The sequence below is a fragment of the Micromesistius poutassou genome (assembly GCF_964030765.1).
Source record: "Micromesistius poutassou genome assembly, chromosome: 17".
Classification (NCBI taxonomy): domain Eukaryota; kingdom Metazoa; phylum Chordata; class Actinopteri; order Gadiformes; family Gadidae; genus Micromesistius; species Micromesistius poutassou.
This window is the reverse complement of record NC_140287.1, coordinates 9910916-9933022: the sequence shown is the minus strand read 5'-3', so window position 1 is coordinate 9933022 and position 22107 is coordinate 9910916. Positions and strand designations below refer to the sequence as shown.

General features: G+C 41.7%; 3 protein-coding genes across 4 annotated transcripts; 2 read left to right on the top strand and 1 right to left on the bottom strand.

The window, feature by feature from the left end:
• Positions 1–4201: 4201 nt before the first annotated feature.
• On the top strand, positions 4202–6773 carry arf6b (ADP-ribosylation factor 6b). 2 transcript variants are annotated; one of them, XM_084482498.1, is made up of 2 exons: positions 4202–4333; positions 4561–6773. In XM_084482498.1, exon 2 carries the CDS (start codon positions 5201–5203, stop codon positions 5726–5728), a length of 528 nt encoding a protein of 175 aa, XP_084338624.1. In that variant the 5' UTR covers positions 4202–4333; positions 4561–5200; the 3' UTR covers positions 5729–6773. The 2 variants fall into 2 exon arrangements, with proteins under 2 accessions (XP_084338624.1, XP_084338625.1); XM_084482499.1 differs by lacking the exon at positions 4202–4333 and adding an exon at positions 4334–4450.
• A 6491-nt stretch (positions 6774–13264) lies between these two features.
• vcpkmt (valosin containing protein lysine (K) methyltransferase) lies at positions 13265–14669 on the bottom strand. Its single transcript, XM_084482234.1, has 5 exons — positions 14398–14669; positions 14170–14283; positions 13967–14039; positions 13705–13824; positions 13265–13558 (listed from the first exon to the last, which is right to left on the bottom strand). Exons 1-5 carry the CDS (start codon positions 14649–14651, stop codon positions 13454–13456), a joined length of 666 nt encoding a protein of 221 aa, XP_084338360.1. The 5' UTR covers positions 14652–14669; the 3' UTR covers positions 13265–13453.
• Positions 14670–15177: 508 nt separating this feature from the next.
• msh4 (mutS homolog 4) lies at positions 15178–21999 on the top strand (the record flags this gene model as incomplete). Its single annotated transcript, XM_084481826.1, has 20 exons — positions 15178–15379; positions 15585–15743; positions 16119–16282; positions 16380–16490; positions 16578–16693; positions 17032–17205; positions 17521–17693; positions 17788–17855; positions 18194–18268; positions 18428–18492; positions 18625–18794; positions 18889–19025; positions 19138–19241; positions 19506–19630; positions 20393–20593; positions 20695–20813; positions 20898–21026; positions 21246–21417; positions 21500–21588; positions 21808–21999. 20 exons carry the CDS (start codon positions 15178–15180, stop codon positions 21997–21999), a joined length of 2745 nt encoding a protein of 914 aa, XP_084337952.1.
• Positions 22000–22107: the final 108 nt, after the last annotated feature.

Sequence of the window (22107 nt, the reverse complement as noted above, 5' to 3'; positions counted from 1 at the left end):
GGAGTATGATTTCCAAATAAAACGAGTCGTCTCCCAATTGTATTTCAGAGAAACATTGGGTTATACTAAACAATAAATAAGTTACAAAATGACAGCACACCAACCCCGAATGTCATTGAGAGCTTAAAGAGAAGGGTAATTGGTCTGCGGAAACCGGACGTTACCTCTAAATATCAGTCTTTGTTTGAGAGACACTCTGAAGGGGTTTGCTATCATTCTGAAGTGAAATCGGATTGTTGAAACTAAAAATTCTCAATGACACTTGTGATGTAAGCCTACTGTTATGTCGAAGTACGATTGTTTTTTCAAATGTTTTCTTTATTTATTTTGACTTATTATTCGCACAATTTAAATGACACAGCCTTAGTTATTTCTAAGTTATGTTCATTGTAGCCTATCTATTATTTTATATTTATTCGTTTTGTTTTATTTACTTATTTATTAATGTATTTATTCATTCATTTTATAATTTACTAAATGTATTGAATGAATGTGAAATCAAGTTCACCGAAACGTGTTGCTTTTATTTTTAAATAATTTACCGAAGCCCTTACCCTCATCCTCATCCACTTGGGTCCGGTCGCAGCTCCAGCAGCCCTAACCGTAAAGTCTAAACACGTGCCACAAAACAACGTAGGCTGCACTAGAGTAGGCCTACTACCCTATACTTCTCCAGTATATTAACCGAATATTTGTTGTGATTGTACAATGGACCAACCAGAACTAAATCAGTATGATTCAGTTCTGTTTGGTCCATTGTACAATCATATATATATATATATATATATATATTCCCTCTTAGGTTGGATATGCAGATCTAAGAGGAAATGTTTTAACAATTGGACAGTACAGTCATACGCAAACCTTGGATCAAATATTTGTATCTAAGATCAGACAGATATATTGGTAGAATCCACAAGGAGAAACAAAGTTACTGTTGCTATGAGATCTATTTCTCCGTTATACACAATACAATATATGACGGGCTGGGGGCGGTAGTGTTTCCGTGGTGGACTGGGTCAGAGTTTTCTGGGGACATGGGTCTTCTCAGTATGCGACTTGATTGCATTCTGAGAAGACCCATGTTGTGCGAGACAGGGACCGCCTGCTCATTGTCTCACACAACATTAAAGTAAACTGTGCAATGGGTGTGTATGTATGGTAGATTGTAAATGGACTGCATTCATATAGCTATTTTCTAACCAGTTGCCACTCAAAGCGCTTTACAACACACACACACACACACACACACACACACACACACACACACACACACACACACACACACACACACACACACACACACACACACACACACACACACACACACACACACACACACACACACACACACACACACACACACACACACACACGGCGACATCCATCTCATCGGGAGCAGTAGGGTTAGGTGTCTTGCTTAGGGACACCTCGACACTCAGTTAGGAGGAGCCGGGGATCGAACTAGCAACCTTCCGGTTACCAGCAAACCCGCTCTACCTCCTGAGCCACATGCTGCCCCTGATAAATGTATAATAAATGACCTAAGCTTGCTAAGACTGATAGCATTTAGCTTGTTATGTATATGTTTGCAAACAAATCAAATCCAGTGGTCACTGTCACGTAGAAATATACTGCACTTTTCCCCCCATGGCCTAACCGTCACTAGAGGTAACCCCAGTTCATGTAAATATTATCCTGGAAATCCAGACATACATCTAGAAAAGGGTCTGGCAATGAGTAATGAAAATGGCCCAACTCAGGGCCAGCAAAAACTTCCTTCGTGCAAAGGAAAGCTTTGAGCGCCGTCTTCTGTTCCTCCTTTTAGAGGAAAAGCCAAGTCTAACTCTTTTATTGTAGCAGCCAAAGCCGTTTCAAACAACTGGTGTTCATCCGTAGCCATCTTGCAATGTTTACTGACTGATTTTGGAGGGGGGTTTCGGAGGTTCGGACCTTAAGCTCGGAGGAAAGTGATTTGAACACTGTTGGGTCAGAGATTCGCTCGGAGTTTCATGCAGAAGTAAAGCTACCCGAATCCTCCAAGTTCACATCACAACAATGAAGCCCATTTCGCTATCATTACATTGATAGACTAAAGTGAACTTGCATCAAGCACTAAGAGGCAAACTTAACACCCATTCTAACATTTGCAATGCATATATATATTTACAATACATTATAGCTTACAATTATAAAATTCACCTGATAAATTCTCGCTCATGTTCAACCATCTCAAGCAGTTCTAATAACTGATTAATCCGTTCTCTGTGAATACAGCAAAGAAGCACAAAGAGGCCCCTGCAGGCATCCATACTTGTTGTTATGAAGACCAGTCTCACAAACTATCTGTTTTTCCGGTTTTATGTCATAGCCTACAAACTTCTGAGGGGCGTTTCCTGAACACTCTTATTTCGGAAGAAGGGAAAGTTTATGTAAAGACACATAAGAGCTTCCGAACCTCTGAACATTTTGAAGATGGCATGATTTCTTTGCAGCGCTGCCGTCATCTGTTTAGCTCACTCCTGGCCCGCCTATATCAGATACACCAATGGGATTGTTTTATGTTCGGATCCAGGGGAATGGGGTAATGAGCATATTATTGATTCCCAGAGTGACTCGCTGAGCAAATTCTAATTGCGCTCTTGCAAGAACTCTGGATCTCCAGGGTAGTATTGGTTTTAGCTTGACATTCTGGTTTTTCCTGGCACATCTGACGTTGATGGTAAATAGTTTGTGGTATCAGCTTCTTTAATCGTTCAAATGGTTATCCAAAAGTATGTATTATATTGTGTTTACAAAGGAAGAAAATAATCATCTACTATATTTAGCAATTTATATAATTTAAGAACAACGTTTAAAATACTTAAAGTGAACAAACTTAAGTTTGTGATAGGTGTTATTCTCACTGGGTCTCTTATGGAGTAAATTAGGTCCTGGGGGGGATTCTAGGTTCACCCATTCAAACTACCCAATACGGCCACTAGGGGTCATCCGCTGGCTGAAAGACCACAATTAATTAATTCATTGTTCACATTAGGATTTCTCTTAGAGAAATGTAGCTTTACTAAATACATCGTAGTATAGTAGTAGTGTAGCAATATAGTGACATTAAAGATAGTTTTAAAAAATGCATTATTTATTGACTCATTAACCAGCAATAAATGCTTTGTCTTATAAAGAGTTTTTAAAATGGCTATTTTAAAAGCAGTTTAATAAGGATTTAGAAAATCCAACTATAAATGTATTATTTGAAGTGTCTTTAATATTTGTATCCCTCGTCTGTTAAATTGAATGCCGCATAATCAAAGTCATTGATTTTGGTTTAATGTGTTCTTAATAAAGCATCTTTAAATGGGTCAATTATACAACATCCGTCCCAGGGGCGCGTCGATAGTGCGTCCGTTCGGATCTGAATGCGTCACAGACGCAAAACGCATATCGACCTCACTGCATTTCATTTCGAGGGTTATTTTTGAAAACTCAACCAGGGGCCTGTTTCTGTCATGAATCGAAAATTGCTTTACATTTATTAGATTATTTATTCTATTATTTATTAAGTTTACATCCAGATTGGCAACCTAATTGAAATAAGTATATTTCCATGTGTCACATAGCTACTACAGCTATGCGAGGGAAACAGTACTGCTCAATGCATGGCCCAAGCAGGTACCAGTTCCATCAGTATGCGCTCCAGCTTCATAGCCTGGAGCGGGAACATAATTACTTGATGTTCCCACTCACTGCACTGAACAGCAGCAGTGACTATCACAGAGCATATGATCATCTAAAATCCAAACACAACAGTGCTTTCCCAAAACCGATGGCTCCTGATAGGCCTGTTCTGCCTATTACTTGCAGGTACAGATGTTCAGCAGGAGACCAGGACACACTAGTCTCCCTATGGAGATGTTTGTCCACTGTGAACTTAATGTCCCTGACCTCCCTGGAATCACACAGCCAGAAACGGCTCATATTCTGCCAACTCAGGGTGAAGTTGGGGTTTTAAGCGGCAGCAGCCTTCACTCTGGGAGACACTGACGTTTCAAGATACCAAGCAAAGAAATGATGAAAGGATTTACACGAACTGATAACTTATTAGTCAAATAAAAGGGTGCAAAAGTGTTTTGTGTTGTTGCTGAATCAATGTGTGAGTGATCTGCCTCAGAGAGTGAGCTGCACTGTGCTGCACAGGCCTCCAGGCGGCCGAAGGAGCGAGGAGACAGGAAGTGGCGGTTGTTGCAGTTCCACACCTTTCCGGTGAAGCAGCTCAGCGATCCGGTTGAAAGGAGAAAGCTAGGTGGAGATAACCGAGAACGAAGGGGGGCGACAGAAGGTAAACGGCTCGTATGTTAATGTGCGGATTGACTCCGAATGATCCGATGCACCATTATGTTCCCACTATAATTGATCTGATCTGCTGGTGATCCATTGCCAACAGTCACATATGAAGGTTAGCAACTTGGCTACGCGTAGCCCGCTAGGCGACCAGCTAACTGGTAGCCGTCGTTAGCATTAGCCCATTGGAAATGTGTCTGACACTCCTCTCCAATCTCTTCGCAGGGTGACAAGACGTGGATTAGATGCACGGTGGACACACGCATCGCTGAATCCCGCGCTGTATCTCTTAACGCTCAGCCGTGCAGGTGGATCACGTTGCCTTGTCCGACCTTTGATGGAATAGCCCCGGAAAACCGCTCTTCTCCCCCGGTGGTGCTGAAAGAACAAGGACGCGCCCGGTAAGGAGGACCGCCAGAATCGCCCCTAAGTAGAGCAGCCTGGGCAGGGCCTCATGTGAGACACCACCCGACAGACCTACTCCGCGTTTGTCCCCAGCCGCAGACTTTTATGCTTTATTTTAATTTTTGGGTGAATAATATGAATGTTGTGCCACAGCGGTTGCTTAGTGGGTCCATCACCGCGCCATGCTCCGTGTAGGCCCTACCGACATGGTACTGTGCTGAGCCCCCATGCCCGTCTACCTTATACGCTCCCCTTCCACAAGACCCAGAATCACTGAAAAGCCTGCGGTGTGACTTTATTCCTGACATGCACGTCTATTTCTGACAGCACCCACATGCCTGTCATTGAGTCATGCGATTGCAAGTGAATATATAATCCGATTGTAGTAAGTAGTGAGACACGTTAGTTCGGCGGCTGTCAATTTTTATTATTGGAAGATTTATTGTATGCAGAGTAGAAAATGGGGAAAGTGCTATCAAAGATCTTTGGCAACAAGGAAATGAGAATATTGATGCTTGGACTGGATGCGGCTGGCAAGACGACAATTCTCTACAAACTTAAACTTGGACAGTCAGTCACCACTATTCCCACAGTTGGTTTCAACGTGGAGACTGTGACCTACAAAAATGTCAAGTTCAACGTCTGGGATGTCGGAGGGCAAGACAAGATCCGTCCTTTGTGGCGACACTACTATACGGGCACTCAAGGGTTAATTTTCGTTGTGGATTGCGCGGACAGAGATCGCATCGACGAGGCAAGGCAGGAACTTCACCGCATCATTAACGACCGAGAGATGAGGGATGCCATCATCTTGATATTCGCAAATAAGCAAGACCTTCCGGACGCAATGAAGCCACATGAAATCCAAGAGAAACTCGGCTTGACCCGCATCAGAGATAGAAATTGGTATGTTCAACCCTCCTGTGCGACCACAGGCGATGGACTGTATGAGGGGTTGACATGGTTAACATCAAATTACAAATCTTAATGATGAGTGATGACTGTTTTAGGTCAAAACTATAATGAAATGATGTTGCAAGTTACAAATAACTTCTCATATGGTAAAGAAAAAGTCGATTATCTTCCATTTATTTTTAATACTACGTTTACCCCACAACTAATTTATCTTTTACTGGGTTTGCTGGCTTAAAGTTTGCTTGTATGCAGTCACAGGCCTATATCACATTTGTTATCTTCGGGGCTTGCTTGATGAATATCAAACTAATTGGTCCTACTGTTGAAGCCACAGATCACCGCCTTTGCCTATTCTTTTTTTTTTTCCTTTTGATATTTTCTAATGGAGGAGCTGGAGGTTTTTATCTTTCATTTTGGAGTCAAGCTGGTTTCATGGTTCTTAGATGGCTGGTGGTTTCCATTCACAAGAGTCATATATGGTTTTCTTTTTCAATAGTGACATTTTCCATGTCAAGTAGCTCATAAGGGACTTTCAATCCTTAACGTGATGCAGAGTATTTCTTCTCATTGGTATTGACCGTAGCAAGAAAAAAGGAATCTTCTGACATTGCTTACATTTCACTGTCATCATTCAGGACTAAAAGAAGAAAAAAAGTGTGACTTCTGACATGTTTGTTCCCCCCTTCCCAGAGACCCCGTCTATCTAGTTATTGATTGGCCCATTGTGTCGCGTCCTAATACTTAATTGTGCTAATTACTCGATAGGCTCCACTAACTCTTAACATGCTTGTCAGGATGCATCTTAAGTTACGGTTAACATTTGTCATGTAGTCCGGTTAACTCCAAAGGAATCACATTCTGCTCTGAGCTCTCGCAGTCTGCTACCACATTTGATACATCTCTGGATCGGGGCCACTATAAGATAAGCCTATATCTGTAGCATGAGTACAAAAGTACAGTAACCCTATCAGAATCCATTTCTTCAGCAGTCAGAGGGAACCACTTGTTGGTGATGTGTTGGCGACCGGTGGTGCAGCTCTTACTCCAATTTTGACTGGGCGGAGAACCATGTACAGAACAATGTCATTGTAATGTCTTATTAAAAAAAAAAGATTTTACAGGCCTTGTGTCTTTCCTTTATACCATGAATTGCAGCCTCACGGCTTGCCAGTAGCCTTGAAGGTTTGTATGTGGGCATATTTACAGCCTCTAGTATATTTTTGATTTGGGTAAAGGAAAACATTTAGACAGGGGACTGAAAAACTGAGTTGACACATATAGTATTGATAAAGTGTGTAGAGTGTAGAAATCCGCTTTTGTGTGGTTGAACTCTAGGCCCCCTTTCACTGACAATTTTGCCAGTGAATGAGAAAATGGACAAAACAGGAAGTGGAACTGCTGGTCTTCATGGAACTGCAATGGTCACATGGTGTGTGTGTGTGGGGGAGGGTCACACTAAGGCTGCAACATACAGCAAATATTGTTGGCCATAACCGCACAAATTAAACAGCAAATCTGCAATTGTGTCACAAGTATAGCCATGGCTATACTTGTGACACAATTGTGGCATTGTTGAGGCTTGCCAACATTGAGAGAGGAGGAAAGTATATTATCAGAGGCAGTAGTATATAATTTAATATTTTGATAATAGTTATGCATCAGGCTATGCAACAGCTGCTTAGTTTGATGGGGTGTATATGTAATTTACATACCATGTGTTATACCTATTCTGAAGTAGAAAACATTAAATCTAGGGAGCATATTTGCAGGGATACTTAACCGTGCCAAATTTCTCATTAATTGTACTCATTCATTTTCATCCATTATCCATATTTATTAATTGAATTAATGGATTTCCTGACATTTTCTGTAAAATAAACAATGAAAAGCATTATGTTATCATGCATGACACTCAGAATAAGCCTCTTCATTATGCCTGAAAGTTGAGTGGGGTTTGGCTAAAACCAAGGACAAGCAGACATTATTGATTATCCTGCTGTTAAACCAAATCGTTCTTTGTGTGAACATTCACAAACGTGGGCCAGACAAGCTATGCCTCAGGAGGATGTTTGCTTTCGCGTTGCTAAGGTTTCTGTCAGACAGGTCAGGTAACGTGCATGATTCACGTGTGAGAGCGGATGGAGAGAATAAAACTTGCATATGATGGTGGAAGGAAAGGACTTGCTAAAACTGCACTTTCCTTTCTTTGAACAGCCAACTGAGCTTGGGGAGACTCTGTTGTGGCTGTTAAACACATACTTTGGGCCAGGGCCAAGTCAAAAGCCTTCATTAGACACCGATGGCAGTTTAATTGGTCTGTAATGGCCACAGTGGCCTCTTCATTACAACCATATGATTTCCACAGACGTTAGAGATGACACGGCTGCCCCACCCACCCCGGGGTGAGGGCTGAGATGGGCTCAGGTTTTATGAGCTGTCCTTGGTTACGATGAGACTTCCTAGCCCTTTTGTGACCTCCCTCTGGGTTTGGCTGGAATTTCTGAGGATTTTGTGTTAAAAATGTTTTAAGAAAGATGTGTTTTTTTGGCCACTGTAATATCTTCTAGGTATTGCTCAATATTGTCAGACAAATGTATGTTGTCATTTCCTGGCAGCTACAGATTTGAGGGAGAAATTCCATTTAATCTTATTCACCAATGAGTCCAACAGAAAATAACTGAAGGTGGGTTCAGTACATTTCCCCACCTACTGCAAAATTCCCCACCTACTTTGTAGGCTACAGCGAGCCCAATAATCGGTATGACAAAATCACCTCAGGCAGCCAGAAGTTCGTGTTTGTTGGGGCTGTTCCTATAGCGATTCTTTAATATGGCTTGGCTAGTGGTTTTGGTATCAGAACTAACCCACTCTTCAGTTCCTGATATAGTTCCTCTATACTGCGAATAGAGGAACACATTATTCTGCCCTTCACATGCTAATGTTTAACAACATTTCACAAGAGCCTTTGAAATGGTCTAAAACCCTTTAATGACAAGCCCACAAACATAAGTTGCCTATTTTTGAAAACTTGGTTTGATGGTCTGAGTGGACCCTGGTTAATCTCAACCCTAGTTGAGGTAATGAGCATTTGGAATATGTTAACAAAGCCACACCCAAGGGGATTATTGTCACACCTTTATTTTCTTTCTACTCATGTGTATACCTGTGCACGATAGCACGTACATGCCTATTAAGGCCGATTCTTTTAAGTCTTCCAAATAGTTGAGTGGGAAAGCTACCCTGAACCACAAAGCTCTGCCCACTGACTATTATCATCAAGGATAAACATGTATTACCCCCTTTGGGGAGGGAACCACTTTCTTACCATAATCCCTGCACTCATTCTGTGTCTAACGGATGGTTCCCCGTTAATAGAGAACACCCACACGGTTTGATGCTAGGCCCGGAAGTGGTTAAGTTTGGGGTTTTCTTGCTGTCGTTCTCAGACTTCTGAAAACATGCCTCTTCCTGCCTCGTGAAATGAATGAGCATACAAAGATGCACTCTGTCTTCTGCTTTGAGCTTGACTAGTCTATGGCTGAGATATTTAGTGTTTTTCTATAGTCTCTTACTTGAAAAATTGTAATTGACACCATCTGAAGGTTTTGGTGAGCAGTGCTATGGTGCACTGCGCTCTGGGCATTAATCCAAGTTGCATTCCATTCATATCTGTGGCTCAAGGTCACTTTCATTTGGGGGGAAAGTCTAAATTGTGGTGGATTACAACGATTTTATGATGGTCGTTGAATCAATCACGTCGTTCCATTTTATTATGAATCTAGAATATATAATCCTAACTTTCCAGTTGTAGCATAGAGCTATATCTATGCATGCATTACCCCTGTGGGGTAATGGGGAAGGTAGTGTTTCTATCACAGCTGTATGAAGGATTTTGTTTACAGCTGTGTCTGAACTCCTCAAGCTGTGTTTTTTCAAGTTGATCTCAGTGAGGACATCACTGTGAATCGCCTCACACTGTGAGTTGCTAAATATGCCCCAATGAACAAAATTATAGGAGGACGGGAACACTCTTTTTTTCGGAGGGTGGGGGGTTAAGGCATTGTAACAATCAATCCTTGTAAAGCTGAAAACCAGTCAGAATTAGTTTTAATTGTCCTAGATATACTAATTTCCACCAGGTATAGTCACGTTAGACAGACAAGACAAACCCTAACCCTCTACACACAAGTCTCTCCAACAGCCATCATAGTACTGGAGTGTGATTTTAACCAGATTAAAAGGAACAGGTGTGATTCAGTTTCCAATATCAACCTTCAGTAGCTGTTTCCTCTTTCCTGCTTAAAAACTGAAATGCATCTGCGACAACATGATGGACACCCCCCACGTTTCAATGGCTCCCTTCAGAGGACTGCATCCCGCTGCACGGAGAAGCGCCTCGGCTGGGACGCATCTGCCGCGTCTAACAAGATTGCTGTAATTACACAGAAGTCAGTGTTTGCTTACAGTGACAATATGCCACACATTAGCCTACAGCCTGTGCCTGGAGGAACCCGTACATCCGTACCGAACCAGGCCCCGCTGCTCCTATACAATGCTTGTACAAAGGGGTAATGACTCAGGAAAACAGACATGGACACCCCACCACACACACACACCACCCCCTCCCTCTCTCCCTCCTGCTCCAGAGGAACAGCACAGTGTTATGCCATATGTTTAAGACAAACACTGGATCGATTCATTGGCTCTTATTCAGAAACAATTCTCACTATCACACATTTATCCTATTGACCAGGGAGTTGTTTGCTCATTTTAAATGCATACAACAAGTACAGGACTCTTATTCATCTGTAATTGAGTAATATGACTGTAAATAATGAAGAGTGGACTAGTGAAGTCGGTGTATCAGACATGCTCTTCCATGCTGTTATCCTATAACTGCTGCCCAGCTGTCCTAACAGAACCCCTGCTGGTGGGGGGTCAGGGTGTAACCGTGGAGACTGTCAAAGTGGGCGGAGTCTATTTACACATTGTCTCTATAAATCAGAGATGTGCTAGTGAGCATTGGTCCTGTATGTGTATAGAAAAAAGGGAAAGCTGCACAATCAGAAGAGACACTTTCAGTCTCCCTCGTCTATTTTTAATTAGCCCAGTTTGGTGTCTATTCTTGAGCCACTCCCTGCTAACTGGTGAGAAAATTAGGCTTCTATACTGGAACAGTGTCCCCTGGCTCCTGGCAGTGTGATGATGACAATGCCACAAAGGCCCCACTGTGTCACTTGGCTGTGATGCAGCAAAGTAAAAAAAAAAAACAGCACACAGCCTTTTGAGTCATGCTCCATGCCTCCTCCACCCATCCTGCTGATGTTTCACTCAATTCTGTTGTCGAACACTTTGAGAAAATACAAAAAGAAATGGCAGATGGTGATGGTATTTTATTAGGTTTTGTGCAGTTAACAGTAATGCCTCAAATATAACAGACCAGAGATGTACCTCTGCACTGTCATAACGGACAGAAAAAAAGGAAAACTAAAATTGTCAAACTGTGAACTTTAATGAGTACCTTTAATAGTTGTAAAGTCTCTTTTTGCTCTCTCATTACACAGGTGAGTCATTGCCATTTTTAGCACCATCTGTTGGTGGGAAATGACCACATTATGGCTTTGCTGTACTCGTTCAGTGTGAGGATCTTCCATACCACCACACTTGAAATTCCATTTGATTTTAAAAGGGGATGCTTAAGCTGCAAGGTAAATAATTTGTTTCAACAGTTACTGGGGAGCCAGCATTCAGTACCAACTCAGAGAAAAATAATTAGCCCTAATGTACACTGACCAAGGTCAAAGGAGAGTCGACTAGGGAGTTGTTTTTTGAAATGTTGCACGATGCACCAGGCCAGATGCACCAGGTCGAATTGTCAGTGCAGAGGTGTGAAAAATGAACTCAAAGCAGAAGGCTATACATAGCATATCCATGACTAGCCATTATTACAATGTTCAACTGCTACAGCTGCGCTTATTGTAATTTCTGGGTGCAGAATAATCAATGAAAGCCTAAAGGCTTTCATTGATCAGGCCAATGTTAAACCGTGATTTAACAGAAACATAGCACTTACGTTTAGGCTATATCTGTGGACATCATTTATCATCCATTTCCAGGGATATATGTATCCAAAGCTTAACCTATTTATCAATCTACAATCAGCTTATTTGAATTCAGAAAATAAATACTGTGGAGAAATGCACATCACTTTTTTGCAAGTGCAAATTCCAGTCGCTAAATGAATGCAAGGTCCTGTGCTATCGCAGATGGTCCAGTTACATTCAAGCAGATTCTTGGCCAGCAGTTTATCCTTGCCCTTATCCACCTCCCAATTACCTCACTAGTCTCAGCCTTGGAACAAACCCTACTTGTTATTAGTGGGCCTATGGCCTAGAACCTTTTATTTATTATCCTGGTGAACTCAAGAGTTGAAGGCCGCCGTTCACATTGCATACAGCCCCACTATGTAAACAGGGGGGAGGTGGGATGAAAGGCAGTGGGGCCACTGCATGCCTGTGGACGTACGGGGCGTGCTGCCTGGTTTATGCCTGAAATAAGGGCCATAATCTTCCAGCTAATCTGGGTCTTTTAAAAGGCATTCCTCTCGCATGGTGGGCGGTGCCGTTCAGGGTGTCTGTCATACAGCCAGTGCAGTTTCAGCTCTGAAATTACAGGCATTTAACCTAGTGTTTATCTACCTCTTTCCCTCAACTTTGATGTATTAGCAATGCATTTCATCTATCTTTTATATTCCATTTCGTTATGATTTAATATCTCAGACATACAATAGAATAGAATAATATAATCTTCTCATTTTGTCTACCTGGCTCTTTAGATAATCTTGGGAGTAGACTAGTAAAAGATTATCTTTAGTGTAGAGATAATCTTCACACCACACAAGTAATTCAATCTGAACAATTGATGCCCCCTAGTGTTTGTGGCATAATCAACAATGTATCTGAATGTATGCTATTACTAATAATAGTGTTGACAAGGAGAAATCCTTGTTATTACTAGAATAAGAACATGAGTTAGAAAACATTGTAGAAGGGCACTTACAAAAGAGGCCTTCATAAACAATGGTTCAATCAAATAGCCCTGAGAGGATTGTGTATTGTAAAAGCTAAATGTCTGTTCTTGGTTGAATTAAACCCAAGACATAAATCAGAGGATGTTTCAAAAGGATCAGAAGGAAAGAACAAGCTTGGGTAAAAATCTTAATAAAAAGGTACGGCTCATCCACACTCACAGCAACCTTGCATAATGTCAACACCTTATCTAAGCTGTCTGATGACTAATACTAATAATAGTCTTTAATCCCTCCAACCTTACAGGACTAATTGGACATAGACTGTCATGGCATAAGATTAAGGCGATGGCTGAATGAGGAAGGGGCAAGCATTTTGCTGAGGACATCCACGACTCCATTAACAACAAGGTGCAGATAGAATACAGCTTGTAAACTGCCAAAAGGCTCACTCAAAATTCAAGTACACAGCGAAAGGAATATAAAGAGAATACACATGTAGGCTTATGGCTTTTCTTAGGTTTTAGTGTTTTTAATACAGATAGCATAACAAAAACAAAAAAAATATTTTATCTGAATCACTGATGTCATACAATTACAACAATTAATTTTTTTAAGAGAAAAACACGGAAAGACACTAACGAATAGTGAATTAACAATTACCGGATGATCTAAGGCCACAAAATAAATTCACACACAGAAGGACGAATTATTCACAAAATATTTATTCTTCCTCACCTCAGGCAAATGTACATGTTTATAAACATAGATTCAGATATTCCGTTTTATATTCAGTATTCTGATGTCTGGACTGTTAAATTCTGGGTCTTGCTGTTCCAAAGGAACTGCCTCCCAATTGAAGTCTTTCCGCAGCAACTTAAAAAAAGAAGCAATAATCCAGTAAATCACTTGGAGAAGACTGATAGTGACAAGCATACATGGAATTTAAAAAATACAAAATAATGATTTGTTCACTGAAAGAGAAAATAAGGGATAGCTAACAATATACATTATTTTCTTACCTCGAAGAACTGTGCTTCGACTTTTGGGTTAATGCCAACAGTTCTGTGCTCATAGCAGCAAATGATGCAGGTTGAGGGTCCGGAAAGTTTCTTCAAGCTTTCCACCAATGGCACAACAGACTAAAACATAAGATTAATGAGACATGTTGCAAATCTGCAATATATGATGTTCTATCACAATGTTATACACGAGTTTGCACTATTTTAAAAGGAATACTTGGATTCTGAAAATTACCTGTTCATAATAGCTACGACATATTACCTGTTCATAATAGATACAATCCGCCATCAACACATAGTCTGGAGGCGGGAGGAAGTCAGAAACATCTTCACCCCTTAAAACGGATGACAAATTACATTCAACATGTTGGAATAGGAACATAGGAATGCAATTAGGTCGGCTGGGTGTAGTTTATAAGAAACTCCAAAACAGGCACAGGTGTAAAACAGAAAATAAGTACAAACCATTTAAGTACCTTGGCAGTGATGGATCCACAGCTAATCACCCCCTTGTTTTCTTCGATATTTACTTGCAGGAGTGTCTGCAAATCCTCCAAGTCTGTCACGGTGACGTGAGCTCTGTTACGATTAATACAATTAATTATTTAAGACAATAAAACTAAAACGTTACTTATAACGTTACAGCACTAATCATGACAAGATGAGACCAAATGTATCTGAATCCTAAGTTACCCTAATGATGCAGCCATCAGCCCAACTACTCCAGTGCCTGCTCCCAACTCCAGTACATGTTGGTCAGTCCATCTATTCCCTCCGGAAGCCGGGTCCTTAAAGCTTCTCGTTTCCAGGTATTTTGCCAGCACGATCGCTGCATCCCAAACCACACAACCGACGTCTCCTTTGTGGCATTGTTTTAATTTAAGAACACACCCATCATTTTTCTCGATTTCTCTCACAAAATAGCTACTTTCTGTTTCCGCCGCCATTCTTAAGAGTCCGCGCTGATAATCGTCCCCCCCATCACTTCGTCCCTGACTGAAGGTTCCTCTTCGTCCTGTTCCTCCTCGGCTGACAGCCAAGCCCTTCTTTATGAAGTCTATTTAATATATACAGTATATATAATTGTTGTTCAATATTTCAATAGCACATAAATTCTCAAAAGTATAACTTTTCACTAGATTCTTAGCTTAGAAAACAAGAAAAAAAAAAAAAATATATATATATTTTTTTTATTATTATTATTATTTTTTTTTTTTTAATTTATGCGGTTATAGACTGCTGGATGGTTTAAAACAGTTTGATGTAAAATATTTTTTTAATAAAAGTTGGTTAAAAAGTTAAATGGGACGTTATATTTAAAAATCCAATATTAACGCACACATTACGCGCGTGTCACGAGACGCGCGAGACCAGCACCTTGTACATACGCGCGCGCGCTTCTCGTGACAAGTTTGTGCCGGTTTTGTTAGTTAGCTAACGGCAAAACATCTAGTTATCTATCAAGAATTGATTATGTTTCAAAGCAGCACAGAGGAGGTGACCACGGGCGGCGGAGGCACACCTGAATCAGAACAAAGCTCTGGCGTGTCTCCGTTGGGTCGAGGTAGGCATGATGTGCCGGTCTCCATGGACCCCGGGTCATCCTCCTCCTCATCTCGCCAAAGTTCAGGGGCGCCGACCACAAGTTCTCGCCGCGCGTCATCACTTGCTTCCGGTATGTGATGGTGACTGCCATGATAATAAATAGTTCTGCATTAACTGTGGAACATTCCAGATTGAGAAAAACTTTATTTATACATGCCAATGAAAAAATAACCTCAAAAGGCAATACAGTGAGGAAAGTCTTAATGCTAATGTTCAGTTATTTTGTACCGTATTAAAATTCTCACATGGCTTCCCCTCTCCTTGTTTTGATACAGGTCCATCTCAGCATCTTTTTAGATTAGGTCAGGCAAGTCACTTCAACCCTCTGTCTACCACTGGCAGCTCTTTCAGGGGAACCCCACGATTCAGGAAGACCCCAGGTTCTGGTAGCACAGGGGCCCATTCTGCACGAACCCCGCTTACTGAGCATACCGGTACGCTACCGCACTAAATCCTGGTCTATGAACACGACAGACACAGTTACATTTAGGGCATTTAGCAGACACTTTTATCCAAAGCGACTTACAATAAGTTAATTTGTCAGAAGAAAGCAAAACAATATATTGTTGTCGGTACAGTAAGGATGTTCATAGAACCAAGTGCCAACAATTGTTAAGTTAACCTCTTCCCTGTATACAACATAGATAGCTAGGATAAGATGCTAAGTACTATTTTTTAGTGCAAGGACATACAACATACAATAAGTGCGTACATTAAGTGCCAGGATGTATAACATTAGTTCCAGGACGTACAACATAAGACACAGCTGTCTGGTCAACGTTCTCATTCTAACTTCTCCGATGGTGTAGGAACGACCTGCTCCTCTGCTGCCTCCACCAGCTGCGCTTCAGTGATCGTTGCTGTGGTGGAAGGCCGGGGTTTGGCCAGGGGAGAGATCGGTATGGCCAGCCTCAACTTGAAATGCCCCGAGCTTGTCCTCTCTCAGTTTGCAGACACAGGGACCTATGCCAAGGTAACGCAGTCACAACTTATGAATGTCGGCGTGATCGTCAACCTGACAGGTTTATAGGGGTGTGTGAATCCGGAGAACTAACGCCGTTCGTCTGAAGGTGATCACCAAGCTTCATATCCTGGTGCCGTTGGAGATACTGATGCCAGACACAGCCAGCGAGAAGGGTAAAGGGACCAAGCTGTTCGGCCTCATCACAGAGAACTTCCAGGTGCTAGTGCGACACAGAACTGTCACCAGAATCAACAAACTCCAAACCGGGGCCTTGTTTTACCCGTTGGTTTTGTGTTCCTGTCAGGCGGTTGCTTTTACTGCAATCCAAAGGAAGTACTTCAACGAGAGGAAAGGACTGGAGTACCTTCAACAGCTGTGTGCTCCAGAGTTTGGGACCGTCGTCATGGAAGTGCAGGCTAAGTACGCTGGGTTGTGATGGAGCTAAGCGGCAGAGATTTTAAATACGCATAAAATAGACAGGAAAATTGACACATGCTATGACTCTATGACGCTATGACACATGCTATACCCCCCCCCCCATCACACCTTTCTTACGCACTTATTGTACTGTGCTGTACAACCTGCTATTTAATGTACACACTTATTGTATGTTGTGTACGTCCTTGCACTTAAAAAATAGTGTAGCATTTTATCCTAGCTAGCTTTGTTGTGTACGGGGGAAGGGGTTAACCTAAGTCGCTTTGGATAAGAGTGTCTGCTAAATGTAAATGTACTTTCCCATATATCCTTTTTGTTAGGTATTATTGCTTGGCCGCTGCGGCCTCATTGCTGAAATACTTAGAGTTCATCCAGAACTCCATCTATGCTCCAAAGTCCCTTAAAGTCAGCTTCAAAGGGAGTGAGCAGACCGCCATGATCGACTCAGCGTCTGCCACTAACTTGGAGTTGGTGGTGAACAACAGGGACCGCAGGTATAAGGCATCCATAGGATCTTCTAACATAACATGTTCTAGTCCCTACCAATACGATGGCCTACCACATGGCAGGTTTGCCTTGTTCCATTACATTTACAAATGCAATAATGTATTGATAAAAATGTTATGTTTGCCTCAAAAAATGTATGTTGATATAGATATACAAACCTACCTGCACTAAATGCATTGCCAATGAGTAACAATAAGAGTGGACCCCAAATCAACTCTGTTCTCAGCAGTAGTCATACTTGGCTGACACTTTAAACATATGGGTGTTTGGTGTATCTGTCTCTGTTTGGTGCGAGTACTTAGGAGCGAACACACTCTTTTTGGAGTGCTCAACTATACAAAGACTATAGGTGGTGGTCGAAGGCTGCGCTCCAACATCCTGGAGCCGCTGCTTGATGTGGATACCATCAGCATCCGCCTGGACGCCATACAGGAGCTGCTGCAGGAGGAGGAGCTGTTCTTTGGCCTGAAAAATGGTCAGGATAAAGCGCTGCTTTTGGTTACATGATAATCGATATTATACAGAGATTTTGTACGATGGCTTAAAGTTTGACTTGGGTTTTCTTATAGCAATAGGTCATTTCCTGGATATAGATCAACTGCTCTCGGTCCTTGTCCAAATTCCAAAGCAGGAAACGGTGCGTGGAGTGGATACATTGCTTTTAGTTATTTTATTTTTACTGCAGTCGTTTAATTGATAATAATTCAAGATTGGATGACTTTATCAAATAGTAACATTGGCTTTATTGGAGTAAGTGATTTGTCTTTATTGAATAAAGTTTTACAATCAAATTATTTATTTTTCTGTCAAAACAATGTAATTACAGTAAAAAACATTCATGCACAATAATATGAAAGTGATTATCAGCGATCAGTGGTTTGAATCAAGTATCATATTATATATTATTTCAATTCTACTGCTGTAATCTAAAATGCACCCTTCTCTGACTTGATACTATTTGTTCTATGTCTGAAGGTACAAGTTGCTGAGGCAAAGATTACACACGTCATTCAATTGAAACACACACTGGATTTAGTGCCATCCCTAAGGGTATGTCTTTGTTAGTATGCAATATTTAAAATTAATTAAAATTAACTTAACATATGTATAGCTTTGTATATAATTGTACATTCTAGCTGATTTTAACCATATATCCAATGTTTCATATGTTACTTAGCATAAAACATTAAAATCGTTGCACTTCAACAGATGTTGTTAAAAAAGTGTACCACTGCTCTGCTGAAGGCTTACAGCACCTCGCTAGAGGATAACAGGTAAACACAGTACTGTTGGGCTGTCTCATGGTAAATGCTCTCCATTTGACTCTGCTTGTCGTTTACTGGACTGGCCATAAATAGTTTGACACTTGAGCTGATTCTGCTTCCTGTACCTTCTCACACGTTAAGGTTTGACACAATCCTGGAGCAGATCAAGACAGTAATTAACGATGACACCACCTACATGAAGGGCAGCCTCAGCATGCGCACTCAAAAGTGCTATGCTGTGCGGCCCAACATCAACGAGTTCCTGGACATTGCCCGACGAGCGTACACTGAGATTGTGGATGACATTGCCGGTGCTTTTCCTGGATGGGCCAATAATACGCTCTGTCTTCCAGTGTTGCTTGCATTGTAACACAATGACTTAACAAACCATTTGGTGATCACCAGGGCTGGTGGACCAGATGGGGGAGAGGCATGGCCTGCCCATGCGTACCAGCTTCAGCACGGCCAGAGGTTTCTTTATCCAGATGAAGCTTGAAGGGGTGGTCTTTCCAGACGGAAAGCTCCCAGCTGAGTTCCTAAAGGTGACAATGAGACCGACCCTCTCTGTGGGCTTTAGGCTGTTCCATGCTGCCTCTGTATTCCATACTTTGTGGCTTGATGTGATGCATCATTCTCCCTAACACTCCACCCCAGGTAACCAAGCAGAAGAACAGCTACAGCTTCACTACTGCAGATCTGATGAAGATGAACGACCGCTGTGATGAGGCCCTGAGGGAGATCTTCCACATGTCCTATGTGTAATCAGCTCTGAATCATACGTCTTATCGGCATGAACAATGATCCAATCAGTCCTTAAAATGTATAAGTTTATAAACATAAAGCAAAATGCAAAAACGTTTTTTTTGCATTTTGCTTGATTTATGTGAAGGGGAATAATTATTTAACTATTTTGAGAACAACTAGAAGAAATGTATTATTTTGTTGTTGCCCAGGAGAGGGTGCTATTTGTCAAATTATATTTTTGCTAACATCCATAACCCACAACCCATATATCCCTGCAGGGTAATATGCCAACTGCTGAGTATTGTCCATGAGCATATCCACTGCCTCTATAAGCTCTCAGAAGCTGTCTCAATGCTGGACATGTTGGTGTCTCTTGCTAATGCATGCACAATGTCAGACTACGGTAAGTCTGAAGAAAAAAAAATATATATGTAAATTTTTGTCTCAGTTACCTAAATCATCATTATTCATAATGACAACAAATTAACATAAAAGGGGATGACTCTGATATCTGCCTATAATGTGTAATGCAACAGTAAGCCTTTTCCCTACCACGCATTGCAGCCCCACGTTGCTGTGCTAAATTTGCAGCTGGTCTCAATTTAGTTGTGTGTGGGAAGTGCCTGCGTTAGCATCAGCCCTATCCACCACATGGGCAGCAAGAACAACCTCTCAGCTGTCTCAACGCATCTCTGTATAGCCGCTTGCTGACTGCACCGCCCCTTCCATGTCACCCAGCTTGCACTCAGATTACACTTGTTACATAAGCCCTCCACAGTATTTAACTAGACCCTTATCTACCGAGCTGGCTCGGCTCACTGAACACACACAACTCCCTCAAACATTTTTGTTGTTTTGTTCTAGCAAAACAAAACTCTTTCTCTTTAATAACTTTTTCCAGAGCCACATTGTACCCATAACCTATTATGTAATTGATCTGTATGAATGCCAAAGTTGATATTTGCAAGCCTAAAAACCAAAGGCATCCTTTGCATGTGGATTTTAAAGAACTTACTGCTATGGAGGTATATAATTAATATAATACATAAATATTATGCAAAATGATATGCTCTAAATATTTTAAAGAATATCAGTATAAATACAAATGCATGAATAACAATACATATTAAATCAATGTTTCACATTGGTTTCTTGTGTCTGGTAGTGCGTCCAGAGTTTACAGACACGCTGGCCATCAAACAGGGTCGCCATCCCATTCTGGAGCGCATCGCCGGCCAGCAACCCGTGTCCAACAACAGCTACATCTCAGACGGAGCCAACTTTGTCATTGTCACTGGACCCAACATGAGTGGAAAATCCACTTACCTCAAACAGGTGGCGCTGTGTCAGATCATGGCTCAGATAGGTGAGGAACATCCTGTATCCTATTAATTGTGAAAGAATTTCTTCCACATGTTATAATGTGAGGACTTTGACGTTGAGACTTGTATACTACCATTTTCCCAGGCTCCTTTGTTCCTGCAGAATATGCCTCATTCCGCATCGCTGATCAGATATTCACCAGAATCGGGGTGGATGATGATTTTGAGACCAACTCTTCCACCTTCATGGTGGAAATGAAGGAGGTACATTTTGTTCATCATGTTTGCTGCTTTCGCTGGTTATTTTTGACTTTTTTTAAAAAGCATATCATGTTATACATCCCTTAGGTCTCCTATATAATCCACAATGTAAGCAGTAGGTCTTTAATCATCATCGATGAGTTGGGGCGTGGCACCAGTGCAGAGGAGGGCATTGGCATCTGCCACTCGGTGTGCGAGTTCCTTCTGAGCCTAAAGGTAGGCCTCATGCCATCCCAAACCTGCATATCCACTCCCTATTCTGACTCATGCAGATACCTGTATAGCTCATCCACTCCTTCTCTACAGGCCTAACAAGTAAACAAACAAAAAAATGAATTTAATATAGAATACAAAGGTTAATGGGTAGTGTGTTGTGTCACAATAAGTTGATGGTTTAATAATGAACAGGATTGCTGTCAAACTTCTTGTTCTCAGGCATTCACTTTGTTTGCCACACACTTCCTGGAGCTCTGCCAGCTAGAGACTCTCTATCCCAACGTGGAGAACCAGCACATGGAGGTGCAACACTCGCGCGGGGAGGCCGGTGAAGAGACAGTGCTCTTTACCCACGTGCTGTGTCGAGGACGCTCGGAGGAAAGACAATATGGTGCTTGATCCTGGGCATGGCATTGTTCTCCACTGTAGAGTTCAGTGGTTGAACCATGGTTTTGTGGTTTTTGCTCTGCTAGGTTTGAGAGCAGCAGAGATGACTGCCTTGCCATCAAGCATTATCCAAGATGCAAAGGCCATTTCCTCCAGGGTCAGCCAGCAGCTTTTGGTAGGCTTCCTGTGGTGTCATGGTGTACACATACCATGAAAATTGTTAAGCAGTGTCACTATTACTAGAGCCATTCAGTGGCACATTGCAGACCCCTAATGTTGAATGATATAAAAGTGTCCCGTCTTTGAGCCATTGTATTATTACATATCTGCACTTACATATTATGCACTATTGATTACATTTAGTTTGTCTCCCCCCCCCCCCCCCCTTGACTAGGCCAAACAGCAGAGTGATCCAGAAACCCAACAGCAGAGAGCAGTGCACCACTTGGCCACTCGCCTCTTGCAGACTGCTAGGAACTCTAAACTGGACCCAGACAGCCTGAGAATCTATCTGAAAGGCCTGAGGAAGAACTATGAGGCATCTATACAGGCAACAATGCAGGCAGGGGATGTAGCGGAAGAATAAGTGGCTTTGATTGTCGTGTGGGATCACATATAACTCCAAGAGGGATAGAGGCGTTTCAGAATGATGAAAATGTTATGAATATATTGATGTCAATAAATTATTCAGTTG